Source organism: Harpia harpyja, chromosome 15 (genome assembly GCF_026419915.1).
Source record: "Harpia harpyja isolate bHarHar1 chromosome 15, bHarHar1 primary haplotype, whole genome shotgun sequence".
Taxonomy (NCBI): Eukaryota; Metazoa; Chordata; class Aves; order Accipitriformes; family Accipitridae; genus Harpia; species Harpia harpyja.
In genome coordinates this window covers 927,649-949,182 of record NC_068954.1, presented here as the reverse complement: position 1 = coordinate 949,182, position 21,534 = coordinate 927,649, and the positions used below count along the sequence as shown (strand labels likewise).

General features: G+C 44.0%; 1 protein-coding gene and 1 long non-coding RNA gene across 5 annotated transcripts in view; both read left to right on the top strand.

Moving 5' to 3' along the window:
- ASXL2 (ASXL transcriptional regulator 2) overlaps window positions 1-21,534 on the top strand; it is a 127,994-nt gene that overhangs the window by 56,705 nt on the left and 49,755 nt on the right. For all 4 annotated transcript variants that reach the window (XM_052810103.1, XM_052810105.1, XM_052810106.1 and 1 more), the window contains one exon: window positions 4,522-4,678. In XM_052810103.1, the coding sequence (XP_052666063.1) occupies window positions 4,522-4,678 (157 nt within the window). The remainder of the gene's footprint in view (window positions 1-4,521; window positions 4,679-21,534) is intronic.
- LOC128152086 (uncharacterized) lies at window positions 7,878-10,880 on the top strand. The gene is made up of 2 exons (XR_008238540.1): window positions 7,878-8,136; window positions 8,284-10,880. It is a non-coding gene; the product is annotated as an uncharacterized LOC128152086 (long non-coding RNA).

Genomic DNA, 21,534 nt, shown 5'->3' with positions numbered 1-21,534 from the left:
ACATGGTTTATGGTTCTCAAGAAACATGACTGCTTTCTTAACTAAGCTGCAAAGGTTTGTTTAAGGACTTGGGAGGTCAGGTCCTGAGCTGATGGACAGGCTTCTCTTTTGCTAGGTGCTGTGTATTTTTGACAGCAGCAAGCAGGGTGGTTATGGGAGGTGTACAACTTTGGACACACTCAGGCTTGACAGTAATGATGCAAACAGCAAACTGAATCCCAAAATGACTGTTTCAGTGCTTTAGAGACGATAGCCAAGCTTTGTATGGGGAGGGGGAAGCAAAGAATAACATTTAATCTCTAAAAATGATTAGATCCTCAAGACTTGCTCTGGTGCTGAAGGGATGTGTAACACCCCAAATCAGCCAGCTATGCTCTGCTGCAGCAACTCTAAATCTTGCAGTGAGTTGCGTTTGCCCTAGTGAGGATGTGTTGGTTGCTTCTCATACAGCCTGAACAGTCTGCTTGGACCCCTGGGGAAAATTAACTCCAAGTAGTCCTAAATACTACAGAATAAAACAAATTACCATGACCTTTAAATACTTGTAGCAAAAGTGCTGATTTTTTGGTAACTTCTGGTATTTGAGTTTCTTGTAATTGGTATTTTTCATGGTTTGCAAAGGCTGTGTGTGTGGGGTGAGCTTTGAGGGTCTGATTTTGCTTCAGGCTGTACAGGTACATGCCAAGGCTCAGCCGTGCCTGGAAGGATTCACATTTTAAGAGAACACTTGACGTATTGAGGGTCAACAGATAAATACAGAAAATGAACGTCATTTTCTTAAATAGAAGGCAAAGTATGCCTAAGGCAGGGATTTCTAGTAGAATGCATGGCAAAGATGGTCTTAAGGAAAAGATTAGAGGCATTTAGTGTGTAATGGACAGTGAAATACTCCCAGAGAGGGAGAAAAAATTGGCAGTCGGGCAAAACTTGTCATTCCTGGCAAATCCAGATCAGGGCAAATGAGCGGAGCAGGCAGGAGAAGTGGGGTATGAGTGGGACAGGACAGGGCAGACAGTGGTGACCAGGGCAGGGCTCGGTCGGACACATGTCCTGACCTGCTGCTGGCTACATGCCACCGGCCCCTTTCCATGCCCCTTTCTGTCTATTCCCCGGCTTGGATCCTCCTCCATACCCTTCCCCTCAACTTTCCTGTATAAATTTTGCATCGTCCCACAGCTCCCCCTCGCCAATATCCCAAATCCTCATTTTCCTGTTTCCCCATTGTATTACTGATGAAGTTCATGTTGGCCTTCTCTGGAGCTATGCTGGTGGAGGGTCCTGGTGGCCCATCAGTTAGTGACTGGAGCCTCTTGGTCTTCGGCGTTGTCACTGGTACCCCCTGCTTATCTGGTTTGTGTCTCTGTGTGGTTTTGTTTATAGCTTCCTCCATACTTTGCTTTGAAAAAAATGATGACTGGCAAATATTAGTGAGGTCAATGCTCTCCCCTTCCACGTACACTTGTAGGATTTAGACAGAAAGTTGATGCGCTAACGCTGAGAAACTGGAGTCATTTTGGCAGGAGGCTGAGAAAGAAAAGATCAAAGAAGTAAAAAGTAGAAAAATCTAAACAAAACTGTTATGTGAGGTGCATATACATTGTGTATATTTGTCTTAGACTTTTTTTCTTTTCTGAATGACTTTGTTTCTCTTTTGGATTCCTCTGCATCACTGCCATCAAGGTGGGAATGTTGGGGATATTTTTGCCCGAGGAAGGACGTGGGGCGGCTGCAGATGCTCCCTGTCCCCCTCCTTCAGCCACACTTGCTCTTGGTGCAGCCCATGAGCTCCCTGTCCCATGGCACGGCAGTAACCATGCGGCCCCTGCTTGTCCTGAGGTTTGCCGTTATCCCAGTGACCACCAGCCATGCGGAGTTGCTGCAAGGTGCATTATTTGGAAGTCCAGTATGCCAGTTCGTTGACCTTCACATAGACCTCCCACTCCAACTGTGTTTTTACGCTTGATGATTTCCAAGTGTGTTTCTGCCTGCCAGCTTCAGATTTCTTGGTCCCAAATTCATTGCTAATGTTGAACACAAAATAGCATCTGTCCCTATTTGGATGATTGTGTTGTAGTTCTGCCCTTGTGCACTTACCTTTGAATTTTTCCATGCTATGCAGTGGATTTGCTGTTCACCAGCAGCCTGGAAGATTCCAGTCTGGAGGAAGATTTTTGACCTGGTATTTGGAGACGTCTGACTATTTAAACTTTTACCATAGTGCATGCCATCTTACCGGATGCATTTATGGGACTGATAGCTAAGAGACCAGATTTTATTATTGAGTATGGTTCACTAAAAGGAATAAGTTTACTTATTGAAAGAAGGACAAGTTTAATATAGAGAAGACAGTTCTGCAGTTGAGGGTGTACATCAGCTTTGAAAACAGAACTTGCAATAGGGTGAGCTGCAGCTGCGTGGAGGAGTTAGTGTTAACAAAGATCTTATACTAATGTCTTGCATGGAAAATTCAAGAGAATGCAGGATCCACAGTGCGGACTGGACACCACATCAGAAGATACTGGTGAAAACCTTTCACTGGTCAGAAGAGGCTCAGCTGGAAGGGGAGTCACTGACATTGTACGGGCTTTGTGAGCTAATGGGGCTGTTGTCTGCGGAAGCAAGGGGAGGTTGGAATCACGGGATGGTGGTGGTGGGAAGGGACCTCTGGAGATCATCCGGTCCAACCCACTTGTTTAATGCAGGGTCGACTGTAGCAGGTAGCTCAGGACCGTGTCCAGTCAGGTTTTGAATTCCTACAAGGATGAAGACCTTCTGCCTCTCTGGGAACCTGTTCCAGTGTTTCATCATTCTTGCAGTAAAGAAGTTTTTCCTTATGTGGAAGTGGAATTTCTGTGTTTCAGTTTGTGCCTGTTGCCTCTCGCCCTTTTTCTGGGCACCACTGAGAAGAGTCTGGCTCTGTCATCTTTACCCACCGGAAAAGCCAAGAAGCCCAGGTTTTCCAGCTCCTCATGTGTTCCCCAAACCTGGCAGGAGGTGAAGGCAACCCATGTCGAGGCTTCATCTCCTCTCAGCAGAAGACTTATAGAGAGATATCTTGAAAAAAATGAAATAAATAAATGTGCAGTTACTGCATCTCAGGTGACTAAATTGTCTTTCCAAAGGTTAAGCTATAAAGGAGGTTTAATGAAAGGAGTGTCAGCATTGGAATATGCAAGCTTAAGCTTTGTCAGCTTTGGTGACACTTGATATAAAGATTTTTTTTTTCCTGCTTTTGGTGATATCTTCTCTTCCACTGTGGTTTACAAGTAACTTATAACGTGCAGTTAAAAGAACTTTATTTCTGAAGTGCAAGATGAAAATACAATTGAATATCTGAACCTATTAGTTCACCTTGCTGATGGAAGAAATCTGGAATTAATTACATTGATAACACTTGTGTTGTCTTAAGTACTTTTTGGCCTTACATGTGGAAATTACTCATAGCTCTATTTCAGAGAAATGACAATAAATCAGTTGTCTCCTGTTAAAGGGAGAGGTGTTTTGATTTACTTTTTCCAGTGGCTATTAACAGAAGGATTTTTCCCCGTCTGATGCACACAGACCTATTCATTTGTCCAGCTGTTATGACCACTGTCCTGTTTGCCTTGTACAGTAAACATTTAAAGTTTCAGTTACCGTACTAACGAGGAATTCAGGACGATAGCATAGTTTCAGGTATGCCATATGACTCTGCCGAGGTGACGGGACAGAAGCAGAGGTGCAGGTATGAGGGTGGCCGGTGTCAGGTGGGGATGAGCTGGTGCCTCCGGCCGCTGTCCTGCCCATCTCGGCTCAGCACCTCTGCGAGGTGTCCAGAGCTGTTTTGGGTGCTTGGGCAGTGGTGACATTAACGACAGCAGCAGCAGCAGCAAACAGTCTGTTATTGCTAATTAGCACTAATTTCCAATGTAGGTTACAATCTGAATCTGGCGGGATAATCACTAGAGGGCAGTCTGGGTTTAGGTGTGGACGGGGTGAAAACCGCTGCTGGTTTTCTCTGCTGGCTGTTATCTGCCTAAAACCACGCAGGTGAACGCAGGGAACCCACTGCCGTTTCACCACGCAGAAACACCTCCCAGCTCCGTTTTTGCAAGGACCTGTGTTGGCAGGCACGGAGCTGCTGAGCACCTGGTTGGAAAAATAATGTTATGTGGGATCGTGGGGCACTGAGCTGTTTTTCTCTTATCATGAAGTTCAAAAATGGACTGGATTGCTCGTAAAGGGGGAGTGAATTGGAGTTAGTGATTAGGGATGGAGAAGTTAAGGAAGAGCATACTTATGAAGTGATGGCAAGGGCAGTGTAAAAGATGTGCCAGCTGGGGTTGTGTTAAATATTATGGGCTCACAGAAGGCCGCATGAGTGTTTAAGAGGCCAGTGGCTAAGGAGTTCTGACATTGCAGCATAAAAAAAATCCACAGTCAGTGCTTGGTAAATAAAGAAAACTGCTACTTTTAAGTATTTTGTTAATTGGGAGAATTTACTGTGGAGTGGGTAACTATATCTGTTTTTTCCATTTGCAGAAGGACGTTCCAGATGGGTTGAAGGAGCTCTCTGATGGCTCAGAGGAGAGCAGCGATGCCCAGTCCGACTCTCAGAGCTCTGAGAACAGCAGCAGCAGCAGCAGCAGCGATGGGTGCAGTAACAAAGATGGGAAGAAAAGCAGATGGAAAAGGAAAGGTAATTTTTGGTTTTAGGAACTATGATTTTAACATGATCTGTGTAGGATTTGGAGGTTTTTATCCATCACATCTGTTGCCTTGTAAAGACAGGCTGTTACAATAACAGTTTAAAATCTGCCATTACCATTGGCGCTCATGGATTGACACAAGTGCTGATTTACTGTTGTGGGCGCTGAAGGGGAGAAGGTTCCTGTAATTAAGTGTATTTAAGGCCTTGACACAAGTCACAGACCAGCACACTGAGCTTCCCAGCCAGGAAAGTGAATTTGATTCTTCCAGGTTTTCTCTGCCATCTGCCTGCTTTCCCAAGAAGATTGCAACTTTTACTTTTGGCCTCTTCTGATGCTTTTGATACAACACCTGACTAGGAATGAGCACAGAATCTCTGAGGTTAAAGCCTGTTATGTGAACTGATGGGTCCTGTAGGGTTTGGGCTTGAGCCACTGTGCTTTGTTCTTTTGTCCTGTTTTGGACTCTTTCCCTCATAAACCAGGCAATATTTAGGTATTCCACACTGTTGAATATTAAATCATTTGCAACCTTGGCTAATACAGTGAAGTGCTGTTTTTTTGCTCCACTGCTGTATCTGGGTGGTTGCTGAAGATGGATGGTTCAGTGATGTTTCGAGAATATCCAGATTCTGGATTTTCTACAGAAGAGTGGTTTTGGTAGTGCAAGAGTACCAAGCAGAGGAAATAGCGGATTTCACTCTGTTTTGAATCCTGATGTCTTGCCACTCTGAGGCAGCAATGTATCTTGTCAGATACTGCTGTCACAGTGTCTTACTGTTTAAGGAACAGCGGAAATCAGCACCTCTTAGCCAATGCATTGTAATATTTACATCCTGTATTGGTAATAAACTGAAGTTCCTGTCTTACCTGCCTCTAGTTTTGGCACCCATTCATTTGACCAATGTTGTCTGAATTCTTTCCTCCTTCAAAATTCTGCTCAGATATCTGCTTGTCTGCTTAGATGCTATGAGCTGAATTAATTTTAAAAAGCCGTAACAGTATGTGAGGATGCGACATATATTGTTCCTTGAGTTGGGGAGAGTCTATTCACTATAGCATTGTATTCTCTCTGTTAAAAATAAGTATGTTTTGTAACTCACAGCTTTGTGAAGAAGCATGAAGTCCTCCCTTTAGGCAGAGGTAGCAGGCTGCAGCTCTGGATATTCTTGGGGAGCTGTTGGTGCAGCTGCTGATGCTGTAAATTTACCCTTCAATCTGATCTCTTCCTTTTTCCTATTCTCCTCAGTCATGCACAGAATTTCCTGGCTGAAATGAAACATTATTTAAAACTTATTTCCAATGCTATAGGATATGGAGTAGAAGCACGTGAGAGGTTTTCTGAAGCACTTAAAGATTTGCAATAACTGATGGGGTCTACTGAAACCCTTCCATCGGTGGGAAGGTTTGCAGTGGGGAGTCATTGAATGAGAACATGCTCTTACTGTATGGGTGCGTGAGGCTCGTGTGGACCAGACCCTGCTTGGAGCTTTCCCTGGAGTCACAACGCAAGTAACAAAAGAAGTAGTATTATGTAGAATTTTAAGCATTTAAAGCACCATGAAAGTAGAAAATGTTAAAAAAACCTTAGAATTAAGGTGACTCCAAATTCATCCTTTGAAAGGAAAGCTATAGATAGTCTGGCTAAAATATTTTCATTTCTAACAAATCCTCTCAAAATATTTGGTCAGTAAGGGGTTTTTTTGGCTACTTTGCCTACACCTCCAATGTTATGATACTATGTAAAAACCTGCAAGGGATTTTATGTATCTTTTAGAGAGATCTTTATGTAGAAATACATGTATACATTTTATATAAAAGTTTATATACTACCTTACTGAAAGTCTGAAAAGGCAGGAGGGGCCATGGTTTAGGAACCCAGGCAAGAAGGAAAGGAAATCTTACCCTGAAACAGCTGGCAAAAGGTACCCAAAACTCAAAAGCAGACAATGTGAAGATAGTGGTTTCAGTATAAATACAAAAAAAGGAATTTTGCTCCTCTGTGGAATGATCGCTGGAGGTGACTTATTGATATGTCCCCCTCTTAAGGGAAGGTAAACTTCCAGGGTGGAATGTGGTAGATATACATGAAATCTGTTCCATTCCCTAAGCAACATAACCTGCAACCTTAGGTGTTAGCAACACCAGGGGAGCTTGGTGGCTACCCGCCTTCAAGGTGCGACCACCCCTCACTAAGCATCCACTCTGAATTTTTTCTAGTGTATACCTTTAAAAGTAAGCGAGGAGATTTTATACCAATCATAATAAAGGTATCTATGACTAGAGTCATTCAAGCTCCACCTAAAAATGAGAGAATAGTATAAAAGGGCTTAAGAGGAGGAATGCTAGGGAAGACACCGTCATAGACAAGTTGGGAGGACATAGCTGACTTCTGGGATCAGTCGACGGGCTGAACCTCTCTTTCCCTCCATAGGGATGCCTACTTGGTAAGATTTGAACACTCAGTTATACTGAGTGCTTCCCCAGGAAAATTAGAAATCTCTAGAGTTTTTCTATAATTTAACACGTTTGTAGTCAACTCTGTTATTCATATTCTTGTTACTTGCACATGCTTTGCAGACAGTGTATTTATTGCCGGCAATCCAAAAGAACCTGTGCTTCTGTTGCTTTAATAAACTGTACTGTTCATTAAAATTTAGCTGTGATAGTTTGTTGAACATGACTAGATTGAAAGTATGTTACGCTATTTGTGTATCCAAAATCGTGATAGTTCAATATATATTGAATGCGACCGGATTTGTAGTGTTGAATTGGACATCACTTGGAATCTAAGCCTAGCTGCCCCCAGCCCGTTTATATCTGAGGACAAGCTGGAATGCAGGGGGGTTTATTTTTTGCCAAACTTCATTACCCTTTAAGGCAACAGTCCCCTTTGTTGGCTGGTACTGATGATTTTTCTTAGGAGTGGCATTTTGACCTTTAGCGTAAAGGTCATTTTCATAGGTTTTAATGTACTGAAAGTCATGAATTTTTAGTGATTAGTAAATAAAAAATTATCAGTAAATTAGAAAAGTCATTTTGGTCAGTAGTGTTACTGAGTGTGTTCCTTCTGTTTGAGAACACCTGCCCTCAAGGGTTGTGTTCCTTTCTGTGAGAAACTCTTTTAATTATTAATGAATGTACCACTTGGTGTCACCAAGGCATTACCAGGTTATGCGGGGAAATGGCTTTCTCCTTAAGCTTCCCTTGGAAAAACAATGTGCTTGTTTGCTAAAGCAGGGATGGCATTTCTGGGCAAATTAATTTTTGGAGCTGCAGATGTATGGAGCTGCTTCTGGACTAAGAGGGGTTCAGTGGAGCCTTCAGCTGCCCGGGTTTCACCTGCACTGGCAAGGTGTGACAGGAGTGACAATCAAAGCCCATCCTTTCTCTATTTACAACTCGGCTTAAATCCTGCAAGCTGGCTGGCTGTATACCGCATCTGTAGGTAAATCTCTCCCACTCTGTGTGCCACCAACTGCTGCCTGGGAATTATGTCCCATACGTCAGCTGCTGCGGGGTCTGTAGCGAATGCAAGCAGAGCTGCTCCTCCTCGCTGGGCAATTTTATTGCCTCTGTACTTAATTTCTTACAGTTACATGAGAGCGAGTGGCTGTGGTGGATCTTCATGAGACAGCCAGATGCCAGAGTACATACAGTACCTTCTTGTTTTACCCTCCCAGGCACTCAACTCTCGTGTCCCCTATAGTTTTCACCTTTGCTGCTCCTGGCAGAGATGAGCTGGTAGTAAGTTATGAGACAGGTTTTTAGCAGCCTGGTTGTACGCAAGCTGAGACTAGGACTGCTCATCTCGCTACCTGCCAGAGTGCCATGTTTCAGCTGTCAGGGTAAGGCATAAAGAAAAATAAATCACCTTTGGGACACAGAGAGCCGTAGGCTGTGTTCAGTCTGAAATACTGACACGTCATGGACAGGCGGGAGGGAGTTCTCCCAAAGCAAAATGTACCTTTATATTGGGGAACGGGTCAAAAGCAGGGGTACACAGTATGTCAAAGCACATTGTCAGGTGGTTCGTGTATGGTGAAAATCAGAATGTGTCTTCAACAAATAAACCAAGCAGTTGTGCTGAGTGCTGTGGCAGAGTTGTTACCCACGGGCAGGAGGACATTACCCTCACTTCGTCTGAGGTCATCTGCTGCAGTACAGCTCGGCCTCCACCTTCGTCTGTCTTGGTTCACGATAGTATTAAGAAATGGGTGGTTAAAATACACTTCTCTGTGTCACGCCGGGAAGGTAAAGCAACATTTCTGCATATATTTAGGTCTCAGAAGCCAGTTGCCAAAGATGACAACGTGAGTTTGGGGCTTCAGAACATAAATCAACCATGAGCTGCTTTGCACCGATGAAATTCCCTAGTAAAATTAAAACTTCGCTTAAACTAACTTATGGATGTAGCACACTCCTCTCAAACACCAGGCTGAAATTTCTGGGGGGCTGGGGGGATAGCTGTCTGCTTTGATCGGTGCCACTGTAACTGCGTGTTGTTCTGCTCCATGCTTCCTTCTCCAGACAAGATGCCGTGTTCGCTCCCTTTGGAAGGTGCGGGATGAGGGGCATGTAATGACTTATTCCTCCTCAACATAGCTCGAGTGGTGCACTGAGCATTTCTGCTACTCCTCTTGTGAGAAACGAGCTAAGTCAACTGGGAGGGAAAGAACACAGGATTTATTTGAATCCTGATGTTATTAGAGCTGAGATGAAACCTCTTTTCTCTGCAGTCAACTTTCCTTGCTTTGCCATATTAAAAGAAAGTGCATTCTTTTAAATACTAAGTGGCAGAGGCCATCCTGAACAAGAAAAATATGATGGACAGTAAGACATGTTTGTTTGTATAGTACCTTATACCATGTTGTTTTTCTTTTCAGCATTACGTTGATTTTTCTCTTATTTTCTTGGGGGCTACTGAGGCTATCTAGAAGATGACAAAATAAATACTGTGGTTGGTAGGTAGTAGAGCAGGATGTGCCTCACATCTTAGAGTAAATCTGACTTCATTACCAGCCATGACACTTCTCTTATTCAAGCTGCGTAAATGGCTTTTAAAAGCTGCAGTCGTGACTGTGTTGAAAATAGGGATGCTTTTCTAAAGGATACAATTTATGAAGACTTCTTCCACAGCAATACAGCCTTTGTGCACCTGCCAGCAGTGCTCAACACTTGGGTGCAGCAGCTCCCACAGCACTGGGAAACAAGGTGATTGGACCCGTGAGGAGACCGGCAGGAGAATTAATGCAAGGCTTTGGGATGACAGAGCCAGGACTCTCAGACGGTCTTGGTTATCCTTATTTCGTTTTCTGAATCTTTTTCAGTTACACTGTGTATTTTTTGAGATCAGTGGGTGGAAATGCCCGTATGCTTCAAAACGCACATGTTCTGTGAATACACAGACTGATGTAATGATGTCTTTCCCCTCTTATTTTATCTTCTAACAGCTCTGAACAATTTTTTGCTTATTCCTTTCCATCGTATTTTATAAAGCTTTGCCTTTTTGACTGTTGATGAGCATTGAGTTGATGTTTTCATCTCTGGTAACTCTGGGATCCTTTCCCTGAGCAGCAGTAGCTGTTTCAGAGTTGTTCTTTCCTTTGGTCATTATATTGCCTTTTATCTTCACTGAGTCATGTCTGCTGTTCTAGCACCCCATCGCGTGGTATCGTGAGGTCCTTTTGCAGTTCTTTGCAATCAGGTTTAATCTTTTGTTATGCAGAATAACTTCTTAGGCCTGCAAGCTGCGTCTCGCCACGGATCACGTAGGTTGGGTGGTGTGGGTGGTAGCACGCTTCCTTGGACACCCCACCAATACCCCCGGCCGTGGGGAAACCTAGCTGGTTCTACCTCCTGTTACATTTCATCAGTTATCAATCTGCAGGATTTAAAGATCTGCAAGACTTAGAGTCCTTTACTCTGTTCCTAAACCGGACGAGTTTATTTCTAAATCTTTAGTCGTATTTGATACATGATAACCACTTTCTCTGGGAATCTGTCATGATTTATTTAAATGATGTCTTTGCCACTGGCATGTGTTTTACCCTTTTAGATGTTCCTCTTAATTTCTTTTTAACTCATTGCTGTGTTTCAATGTGGTTCTCCTTTTTATGAAGTTGAGTCTTGCTGTGACACCGCATATGGCATTTTTGAGAAATTTCTTTGTAGATATAAATGTTTTCTTTATTTAAAAAGAGAAAAAAACACAAACCACAAAAAAAAAAATACAACACCAAACGAGAAAACAAAACCCCAAAACCAAAACTACTTAGTTCAGCTAGAAATCAGAAGCTTCTTGTGAGAATAAAATTTTCTGGCCTGTATTACACAAGTGAACATTCAAAGGCATAAATATGTTGCCTAGTTCTTTGCTCTTTAAAAGGTATTGATATGGGGGGTTGGGGGTTTTTTGAGCAATTTGAGTAACACTGAAGTTGTAAGTACATTGTACTATTATATTAGGAGAGGAAGTGAGCAACCTTTGGATTTTATGGGGTGTTGTAGGACAATGATGATACGCTGTCCTACTGAAATCTGTGCTTGTGGATTCTGGTGTGGCCTTCAGATACGTGTGAATATTGAGATTTTGCTTTGTGGCAGGGAGGATAGAAATAGGTACATACATTTCTTTGCGTAGAGCCTAGCTAAATGAACTCCTCTCATCTAAAATACAATCTCGTATTTCTCTTAACTTGTGGATGGCTGTTTTTGCACTACACACACACAGAGCTTGGATTTTGGCTTGGGATATTAGCTGAATTTCACTAAGAAAAGATCCAACCCTGCCAGTTCTGGGCATCCCTCCTCCTGTTGTGGGTCAGAGCCCAGCTGGACTGGGGTGAGCCTGCTCCAGTGGGCAGGAGGGTCCATGGGGGGGGGGAGCAGAGGTGCAGGCAGGAGTGCCTGGTACACCCAGCATGGCTGGCAGTACCCCCCAAAGCCACGGAGGTTACCTTGATTCGAGGAATGTGTGCTGTTGGTACTTTCTTTCATGATAAGATCCCTCTTACGGCAAAATAAGAAAATGGACTTGTGCAGCGTGGCTGCGTGTTATCGCTCTGCACGGGTGCAAATTCACCCACGCCGGCACATTTGCCCTGTTCATTGCCTGTTGATGCTGCTGTGTCAGTGATATGCTGTAGGAAGGGAGCGACCGCACCGGGGGCTTTCCCCAAGGGCTTTTTGCTGTGCTAGCCATTTCTTGAGTTTTTGTTTTGCAGCTCGTATTTCCTTTCTCTGTTATTCTCCCTTTCCTCTTTCTCGTCTTGCTGTGGCAGTGAGGCTGCAGAGCAGCGGTGCTGTGCTGCTTGGGCTGTCCCCAGGTGCCACCTCTGCCACCCCGCTCACTGGGAGGCTCCCAGGCTCTTTAGAGATCCTTGGGGACTCCTGCAGTGCTTCTTGCCGATAAGCATATTGTTTTGGTATCCAAGAAGATAGCAGGGGGTTTTTTGTTGTTCTTGGGGGTTTTGTTTGGTTTTTGGTTTTGTGTTTTTATTAGCTAGATAGTTTAGACTTGCTGCCACTCAAGTGCCTATTAAGCTCTTGTACTTTGAGGCATGTCTGATGAGCACCTTTCTAAAAGCAAAAATGCTCCAGAGTCACAGAATCATTTAGGTTGGAAAGGACCCTTAAGATCATCGAGTCCAACCGTTAACCTAGCACTGCCAAGTCCACCACTACACCATGTCCCTAAGCACCACATCTACACATCTTTTAAACACCTCCAGGGATGGTGACTCAACCACTTCCCTGAGCAGCCTGTTCCAGTGCTTGACAACCCTTTCTGTGAAGAAATTTTTCCTAATATCCAATCTAAACCTCCCCTGGTACAACTTGAGGCCGTTTCCTCTCATCCTATCACTTCTTACTTGGGAAAAGAGACCAACACCCACCTCGCTACAACCCCCTTTCAGGTAGTTGTAGAGAGCGGTAAGGTCTCCCCTCAGCCTCCTTTTCTCCAGACTGAACAACCCCAGTTCCCTCAGCCGCTCCTCACAGGACTTGTGCTCCAGACCCTTCACCAGCTTCGTTGCCCTTCTCTGGACACGCTCCAGCCCCTCCATGTCTTTCCTGCAGTGAGGGGCCCAAAACTGAACACAGGACTCGAGGTGCGGCCTCACCAGTGCCCAGTACAGGGGGATGGATGATCGCTGCCCTGCTCCAGCTGGCCACACCATTTCTGATACAAGCCAGGATGCTGTTGGCCTTCTTGGCCACCTGGGCACATGGCTGGCTTGTATTCAGACAGCTGTTGGAATGTCTTCTCAATCTCTATCTCTGCACCCCCCCCCCCCCCCCCATAGGTTTTCTTCAGAGATTTAAAATGAAAGCATAAAAGCTGAAAGAATTAGGCGTTTGGTGCACTCGAACAAATAAATGCCATCGGATGTCTGATGTTCATTTTGAATGAATGGTATCCTGGCCACTTCGTGTGAGACACTTGTTGGATGTTATAGGTCTTTGTCAGTCCATGTGTTTCATGAGGGATTTTAGAAATATGTAATGAAGGACATAAACAAAAAATACTTCTTTGCCAAAAATGTCTTTAAAAAAAGAAAAGATACACTAACCTTCCAAAAAACCTCCAAATTCATGGTGCTGTTTTGCCTTCCAGGGTGTGACTACGGAAGGGGAGGTACAGGCAGAGTCAAGGCTCCCGTGTTAATGGCAGAGTTGGAGGCTTCCTTAGCAGAGCTTGGCACTGGGAGGCTGCTGTAGGGAAATAGTCAGTTCCTGAAGGATGCTTAATGGCAACAGATTTAAATTAATATCTGGATTGATTCCTCCTTTCTCAGGAAGCTTGTTTGATATTTGGTGCAGGTGTGGCATGCAGTGGAGGAGCTATGAAGACACCTGAAGTGTGGGAGAGAGCCTTGATAGGGATTCTCAGTAAAAGCCATCCCTGATCAGGCAGCGAATGGGAACCTGCTTGTTTGTTCTGGGAAATTAAATTTGGCTGAACATGAGGCTGATCCTGTCATCTTCTGTCACTAGCTACAGAAACCCACATACTTCCACCGAGCTGGTCAAATAACATGTCCAGCGTTGGGTGCACCTATGATATTTGTTGGGGTTTTTAGGTTTGGAAACAAGGCTTGTACTCTCGATGTCAGTCTGTTCTTAAACTGTAGCATTTAAAGTTGATTTCATCCAAGCTTAAAGGAGTAGCGGGAGGGGTTACAAAGATCATTACATCCCTGCTTTTCACAACAGTCAGTGGCTGGGAAGGGAGAAGAGGTGCCGCAGCTGCTCCAACAGTGCAAAAGGCTGTAGCATGAACTTGTGCTTTAGTAGGCATGTGAGAATACACACGAGGGTGATGCAGCTGCCCCAGCTGCAGGAAAAACTTCTTCTGAAGCTTGCCTGTTTACAGACTTTCAAATCAATCAACACCAGGACATAAATATGCAGCAAATTGGACTTTGCTAGTTCTAGGTCTCACTACTTAATTTTGCTGTGATAGCTCTCAGTCTTCCATCACGAAATAAGACACCTGGTTTATCTTCCCAGCTCCGTTTCTTGGCGGTAACATAACTTTTGCATGAAAATTAAATGATCCAAAACTGTTTAATGAGTTAAAGTAAGGTACTATGATGTTAAATGGTTCAAAAAATCTTTGCATTAAACATTTTTAAATTCTAATGTTTGTAAGGCATCTTTCTTAGGTCACACACTGTAACTCATTGATATTTTAGAGACAGTACTTAAATGTTTCTCAAAGTGCAGACCAGCTGTACTCAGATTGCTGACAGTCTCAGAGACCTATATAAAAGAGTTGTGCCATGAAGTCCACAGGGAAGAAAATTTTCTTTCATTTTTAGTATTTCATTTACTTTATGCATCTGAAAAGATTCTTCTCGTTTCCTCTAGCAAAACCTGAAGTTTCATAATCTTGCTATATATAAAAAATAACTTGCATTTAATATCCAAGGAGTTGCCATGAAAAGTATAATGAAAGTAGAAAGTGCAAATGGCTTCAGCTCACTCCCAGCCGCGGTTCATCTCTGAGTTCTGCAATCAGTAATGTTTGAAAGTGGAAGTGAATGAATCCGCACCTTGCAGGACCTCCTGGCAATGACAGTTCTGACTTTGGGGGATAAGAAGTTGTGGCATTGATGCTGGCAGCTCTCCTCCTTGGTGCCTCCATGTTTTACTGCTGTTTTCTTCTGCAAGAGGAGAAGAATTTCTACACCAAAACAGGTTTTATTTTTAGTCAGTACGTTCGTTTGCTCTGCTTTTAAAGTAACCAGAAAAGCACTAAATTCTAATTAGAAAGATTCCTTCAGCTTTGAGCTGTGTAGCATCAGCTCTGGAATGCAGCACTCCTACACGGCCGCTTCCTGGACTGTCTGTGTGTACATGAAACACAAAAAAGCCTCCTTCATTAAGAAAAAAGTATCTACTCACATTCAAGAATAACCCAAATTTCAGCCAGAATTGTCTTGTGGCCTCGCGTGGCTGCTGGCTGCGTTTTCACCATGTGATGTTTGAGATAGGGTTGTCAGCATCCACCGAGCCCTTTGTAATTCGACTGGTCCCGAGAGTCTCGGTAGGAAGCAGCGCTAGTATAGGGTACAGCTTTTTTTTTTTTCCCGGAGGATTGGGGAGGATAGTTTTTCTTGTGAGAATATGGAATTCTAGTAAAAATCAATGAAGTGAATGCAAACTGGGTTAGACAGTGAACAGATGAGCTGTGCTTATATTGTTTTGCTTAGAGGCTTTGACCTGAGCTTTTTGAGACTGCAGTTTAGCTTAATGTGACATTATTTTTGCTCATATACATATAAAACAGGAAGCGCATTCAGATAACATCAACAGCCACTTCCTTATATGTACAAAAATAGTGGTCTGACAGCAGCAAAACTGACACTTTGATTTTAGAAAGGATAGAAACCTTTGTGCGTTTGTAGACCCACATGGGCATTACATGGGACCAATCAGGAGCACAGGGGAAAAAGTTTAAAAACAAGCCCCATGCATTATTGCCTGCACATCTGTGCGTGAGCAGAAGGCGGGAGGAAGCCAGGAGCAGCACTGATTGCGGAGCTTAAGAAGCAGCAGCAGCAATGTTCATGGAGCAGCTTTATGCAATTCCCCTTGAAGGTAAGATGGGGTTGTTTCAGCAGGCAGCTGCGGCAGATTTTTGCTTTTGGGAATGAAGTGGGTGCTTTTCTGGCTGGGGTCCCTCTGTGCCGATCAGAGGTGAGACAGATACCTTTTCCTTGGCTTTGAGGCATCTACTCGGCTCTTCTCTTTGGAGTTTGATGATAAAAACAAAGCTTTTTTTGGACTTGTGAACGGATACTGCCAAGACTTCTTGGGTTCTGTTGTTTTAAATTATCCTGAAACTTAAAGTCTAAATGCCTCAATTCTGGATGCTTTTATCACCATTTTGCTATGTGTTTTGTAGGACAGCTTGCAAGTGGTTTGTTGTATTGAGCTACATGAATGTGAAATACAGCTGCTCAGCGTTATTGCCTGTGTGTGCACCTCATTTGTACACCTGGGGTTGTTTGTGAGCTCAAGGTTACTAATATAGTCTGTCCTTATGGTGTCTGGAAATAAAACATGTAGTCGTGTTTCTGTGATCAGCTACAAAGCTTCAGTTGACTGGAGTGGAACCACAGTCAGTGCCTACGCCTGGCTTTGCAAGCCTGTACAAATAAAAGGCATTTGGTTCCAGTATAGAGTTGCCCAGACTTTCATGGCTTCTAGCAAGGAAAATGGCTGTCAAAACTGGATTCTCCTACAGTTTCTGCCATGTTGCGTGTCCCTGGTGTACCCTTTCTAATCAGTCATCCTGAAAGAGAAGGATCTTGTTTAGCTTCTATAACTGACAGCTTCTGTGAGAGCCGTTGCAGTAACAGGTGTCTCCTCTAGCAAAACCCAACCGAAGTTTGCTGTATTATAAAGGGAAAAAATATTAGATGGTAAAGTGAACTTTAAGGGAAAAGGGGGAAACAAACTGGACAAGATTATCGATAATCCTTCCCCATTAGCAAACAACCAGCTTGTCTTGCATTTTTGTACAACAAACACGTACCAGTGGGTCCCTCGTGGTCCCTAGGCAGGCAGAATTTTGTTTGACCAGATTAGTGTTCAAAGTGAAAAGTAACTATATTTGGTAAAATGTCGTTTACTGAAAATAGATTAGAAGATTTTTCATCAGGTTATAATAGGATATCACCATAAACTCTTCTTACATAGAACAGTGAAGGAAAACATCTGTAATAATTAAACTTCTACACTATGTTCACTGCCAATGGCCCATACTTAGGAAAACAGCAATAAGAAATAAAACACTGTTCTATACCTGAAATCTTGTGCATTATCTTTTTGTATAGAGGAAAACCTTGGGAGTCTAGACACACAGAAATACTGGTTCACAGTTAGAGGGTGTGACCTGCTTTTACTATAAGAGCTTTGCTGTGACAGTGTCTCTCAGCTTCCCTAATTAACACCCGTGGCCTGATCACGGCACTGCCTTCAGAAAGTGCTTTGCTGCTGCATGCCCATAACAGCTGCCAAAAAAAAAAAAAAAATTTAAAAAAGAATTCTGTTTGGGTTATGTCATTTTGTTTCTTCCTGCTAAGTTTTGGTAGAAATATCAGCTTTTCTAAATACAGCCAATTCCTGCCTGTGCTCGTGACTCATGAGGAAGCTGTTTCCCGAGTATTACATGATGCAATTTATCAAGGAATCTGCAGCCACAAAGCCAAAAAACATTACTTTTTCCTTTATTTTAGGTTAGTGTATCTTCTGTTTAGGCTAGTATATCGTAGTATCCAGATTTTGAGTGAGCTGTAGTTTTTCATAATGGGCTATACAGCCTCCGAGGGCTTACTCTCTAGCAGTCAAGAAGTTGTATTTCCATTAGACTTCACAGCAAGCACCGTATTTTTTAAGCTGCCTGAGCAACAGTCATTAGGCTGTGGTCACAGGCACTTACATGTGGCTCTGTTTGGTAAGCATTTTAGACATGTAGAAGAATGGGTTATAAACTTAAAATCTACAGTAGAAGATTTTTTTGCATGAATTCCCATGCATGAATTTTCCTCAGCAACTAAAAATCCTAAGGCTTACCGAAGAAATGACAGATCAGTTTTCTGTAGGACACCTTCGACCTGTGCTTTTACCAAGCGAACTTTTGCGATCCTTTCCCAGCACTTTAGCAAACTCTCAGCTTATGGTCTTGGCCTGACAAAGCTGCGCTCAGAGCCTGTTTTACACGCCAGCCTGCTGCTCACCGCTTGTGCTCCCCTGCTGCAGAGCTCATCCAAGCTCCTGGTCATCTTCTGTAAGGAGAAGAGCCAGGCAGGAGCTGTAGTTACTGTTGAATTGTTTGGAGTCGGTGGCATTGCACTGCTGTTTGGTGCATGAACTGGAGAAGCCTTGGGCATCACTCCTGCCTTGTGTCCCTGACCGATGTGGGCAGGACAGACGTTTTGGGGTGGTTATTCCCATAAGCACAGTATTTCTAAGGCGCTGTAAGGCCCTAAAGTATTTCCGCTGAAATGTAGGGAAGTGTGATTTGTAAGTCCTTAATTTGTTTTGCAGAAAACCGAAGAGTGGGCAGCCATTTAATAAGGCAAACATTTTTCCAAAAAAGCCAGTTTTCTCAGGGATTCTCATCCCCCCCGGCAGGTGCTGTTTGGCCCCTAAAGGTGCCCGTTTGGGAGGGCAGCATCAGTCCTGTGGCTCCGTCGGGCCCTGCGGGAGCTTGGCTGCTTGTGTGCAGTAGCTGGGAAGGGTGTGTGACCCTCTGAGCGGTGGTCCCCTGCGCTCAGCGCCGTCCCCACACCCTCGGGGATGTCCACTTGCACTGGAGGTGTGATGGACTGGAAGGATTCAGCCAAAGAGCTGGAGCTTGAGAGCAAAGAGGAATTGAAAGCTGTTGCGTGTGGCTGCAGCTGTGCAGGGTGAGCAGAGGAGCAATAAAACCACTTCTGTCTCGGTCCGGAGCTTTGCTGTCCTAAAGCTTTCTGATTTCTGATGAAAAAGCATTCAGCAGGTTTTTCAAGTGCTTCTTTGAGCTAGAGGCTTAAGAAAATCTAGTGCATGCATGTTTGTTAGGAGTTACCACGTATCAATGTATTGTTCTACTTAATTCTGACTTTCCAACTGTATTGCATTACAATTAGAAATATTTTTGCTGCTAAGCCTGACAGCAGGCTTTGTAGCGAGGGACGGGGCAGGAGCATGTCCAAGCTGATAGGAGATGAACACTGACAGGCTTTGAGGGACAGCCCGCTCTGACCTCTCCTGGATCCCCGAAGCAATGGAAATGCTCTCGTTCAAAGCGATAAAGTCTCCTCTCGGTGGCAGTCTGCGAGGATGTACAGGAGTTGGTTGTACAAGCTTTCATGTGGAGCGGGGGAGGTTTTGCCGTGCAGTACCTGCAGAAGACAGGCTCACTTCCCACCTTCCGTCACCAGTGGTACGTGGGTACACGGAGCAAAGCATGTACAGCCCTGTCTGAGGGCAGGGGCTGCTTTGTGAATGAGCTTTCTCATCTGGGTTTTTTTTCCTTCATTGCTTCAGCTTCTCTGGCTTGTCTTTGAGATTTTTGCAGTTCATTCTGTCATTCCATGTCAAACAAAATCTCAGTGGCTTTGCCTTTCAGCCTCATGTACTGTGTCATGTTCAATTTTTACCCACAAAAACATATGCCGGGTGCCTTTCCTCTCTGGGAGAAAGGTCACCTGTGACCTGCTGCTCCTCTAAGTTCTGTATTGTAGGAGAAAGGGAATACAAACTTGAAAAAACAAACTTTTCTTCTCAAGGAGCCACATGGAGAAGACAAGGGACAATGGGTACAAGTTGCACCAGGAGAGGTTTCTTGACATAAGAAATTTTTTACAGTAAAAGCAATCATTGACTGGAACAACATCCCCAGGGGTGTGGTGGAATCCCCATTGTTGGAGGTTTTCAAGATGCAATTGGGCAAAGTGCTAGATAATCTCATCTGGGTTGCCTTTCCCATGAAAGGTTGGACCGGATGATCTTTTGAGGTCCCTGCCAACCTGGGTGTTTCTGTGGATCTCTGGAAGGTGGTCAGGAGCTAGGCATATGCATACAGCAGATGCACCCTTCGCTGCCAGGTCATTGGAGAGGGTCAGGAACCACTTGCTGGGAAAACGCAGCAGGAATTCCTGCTTTGAGAGTGACGGGCTGAAGGGCTCCTGGCTTCCCAGCCCACGGCACTTGTGTGGTTGGCACCTCGGTGCTGGTTCTGCCAGCCAAGGACCTGCTTCGTTCTTCAAAGCAAAGTGCACGTTCAGGAGATGTTTGATCTTTCTGCATGTGGAGCCATTTCTGAGTAAAGCCTGAATTTCTTGTTTCACCAGCATGATGTGATCCTCCTTTAACCTTTCTACATCTATTTTTTTCCTTATTCCCTTTAATCTTAAACTTGTTCTGTATCAAATCAGTACTGGGGTTTTTTTGAACTATGTGTACAGTGATACTGAGGTTGTGTGTCTTCCATGCCTGCATGCAGAGGAGACCTTGCTAGGATGGGTTGGGTTTTTTTGAAGGCAAAAATCATGGTCCTCAGCACTAGCAGTCTGACAGCTCAAAGTCTTAAGAATGAAGATTCCAGCTCAGTCTCAGGCATGCTCAAGAACAGCAATAGCGAGCCTGATCACAGGCCTGCGTAGCCTGGTAGTCTGCTCCAGTGTTGATCAACAGCAGTAACCCAGAGAGAACGTGCAAGAAGAGCACAAGAACATGACAAGTGTGGTTTCACGTCATCCATCGGTCTGTAGCTCAGGGACTTAGAGCACAAAGAGGCTGTCTTTCACTTGATGCCTCTCCGTGGGTTTGTCCAATCCCACTGTGAACTGCTGTACAGTTTTAGCATTTGCACTGCTCTGCAGTAAGGATTTTCTCTGTTTCATGTGCTGTGCAAAGAAGTATCTCCTTTTGCTTGGTCTGGTTTTTAAAACCTAGCATTGTCTAAATTCATTTCATGCTCCCCAGCTCTTGTGTTTGAGTCCAAACTGTTGCTCTGTTTGCTTTACCGTACCACTTAGGATTTTACAGACTCTGATCATATCAGTTGTCGGTTCTCTCTTCCAGGCTGAATGACCCTTCTCGTTCCTCATTTAAGGGCCATTCCATCCTTGTTGGGCTTTTCTAGCTCACGTAGATGTATTTAGAGCCAGTATGAAAATGGCACACAGTCTTGAAGAAGTAGGTGCATGTATGTTTTGTTTCTGTTCTGTATTTCTTTCCTGGTAATTCCTGTCATTCTGCTTGCTTTGACCACTGCTGACCTGAGGCTTTTGTACAAGTGTTTATTATAATACTAAGATAACATTCCTCTGTGGTCATTGTCCCCTCTCCTACAAGTTGTCCGTCAGCCCATGTGTTTTTCCCTGAATAACTTGGTATCATCAGCAAACTTCACCACTTCACTACGAGCTCATTTTTCCACGCAATTTATAAATCTGATACTTGGATATCTTGACAACCTCCTGATGTTCTTTGCTGTCAGATACGTTTTTGCTCTACGTGTGTAATACCTGGCTGCTGAACAGGTCCTATGAGGAGCATCCAGGACATGCAGTAGGCAGCAGTTGGGTCTGGTGGCATTCAGCCAGGCAGGCTGACCGTGACATCTTAAGACTCTGCTTCCTTCTTTCACTATTGCAGAAACCATAAAAAAAAAAAAAAAGTTTCCAGAGAGGTGTGCTAAGGAGCTGTGTCACTATGTAACTCAGAAATGCAGGAGGGAAACCAGGTTAGTGATCAGAGGACCAAATACAGCGTTATTTTTCTCAGGTCAGTCTTTCAAGGAGATGAACTGTCTCACACAATAAAATTGCTTGTGCCTTTG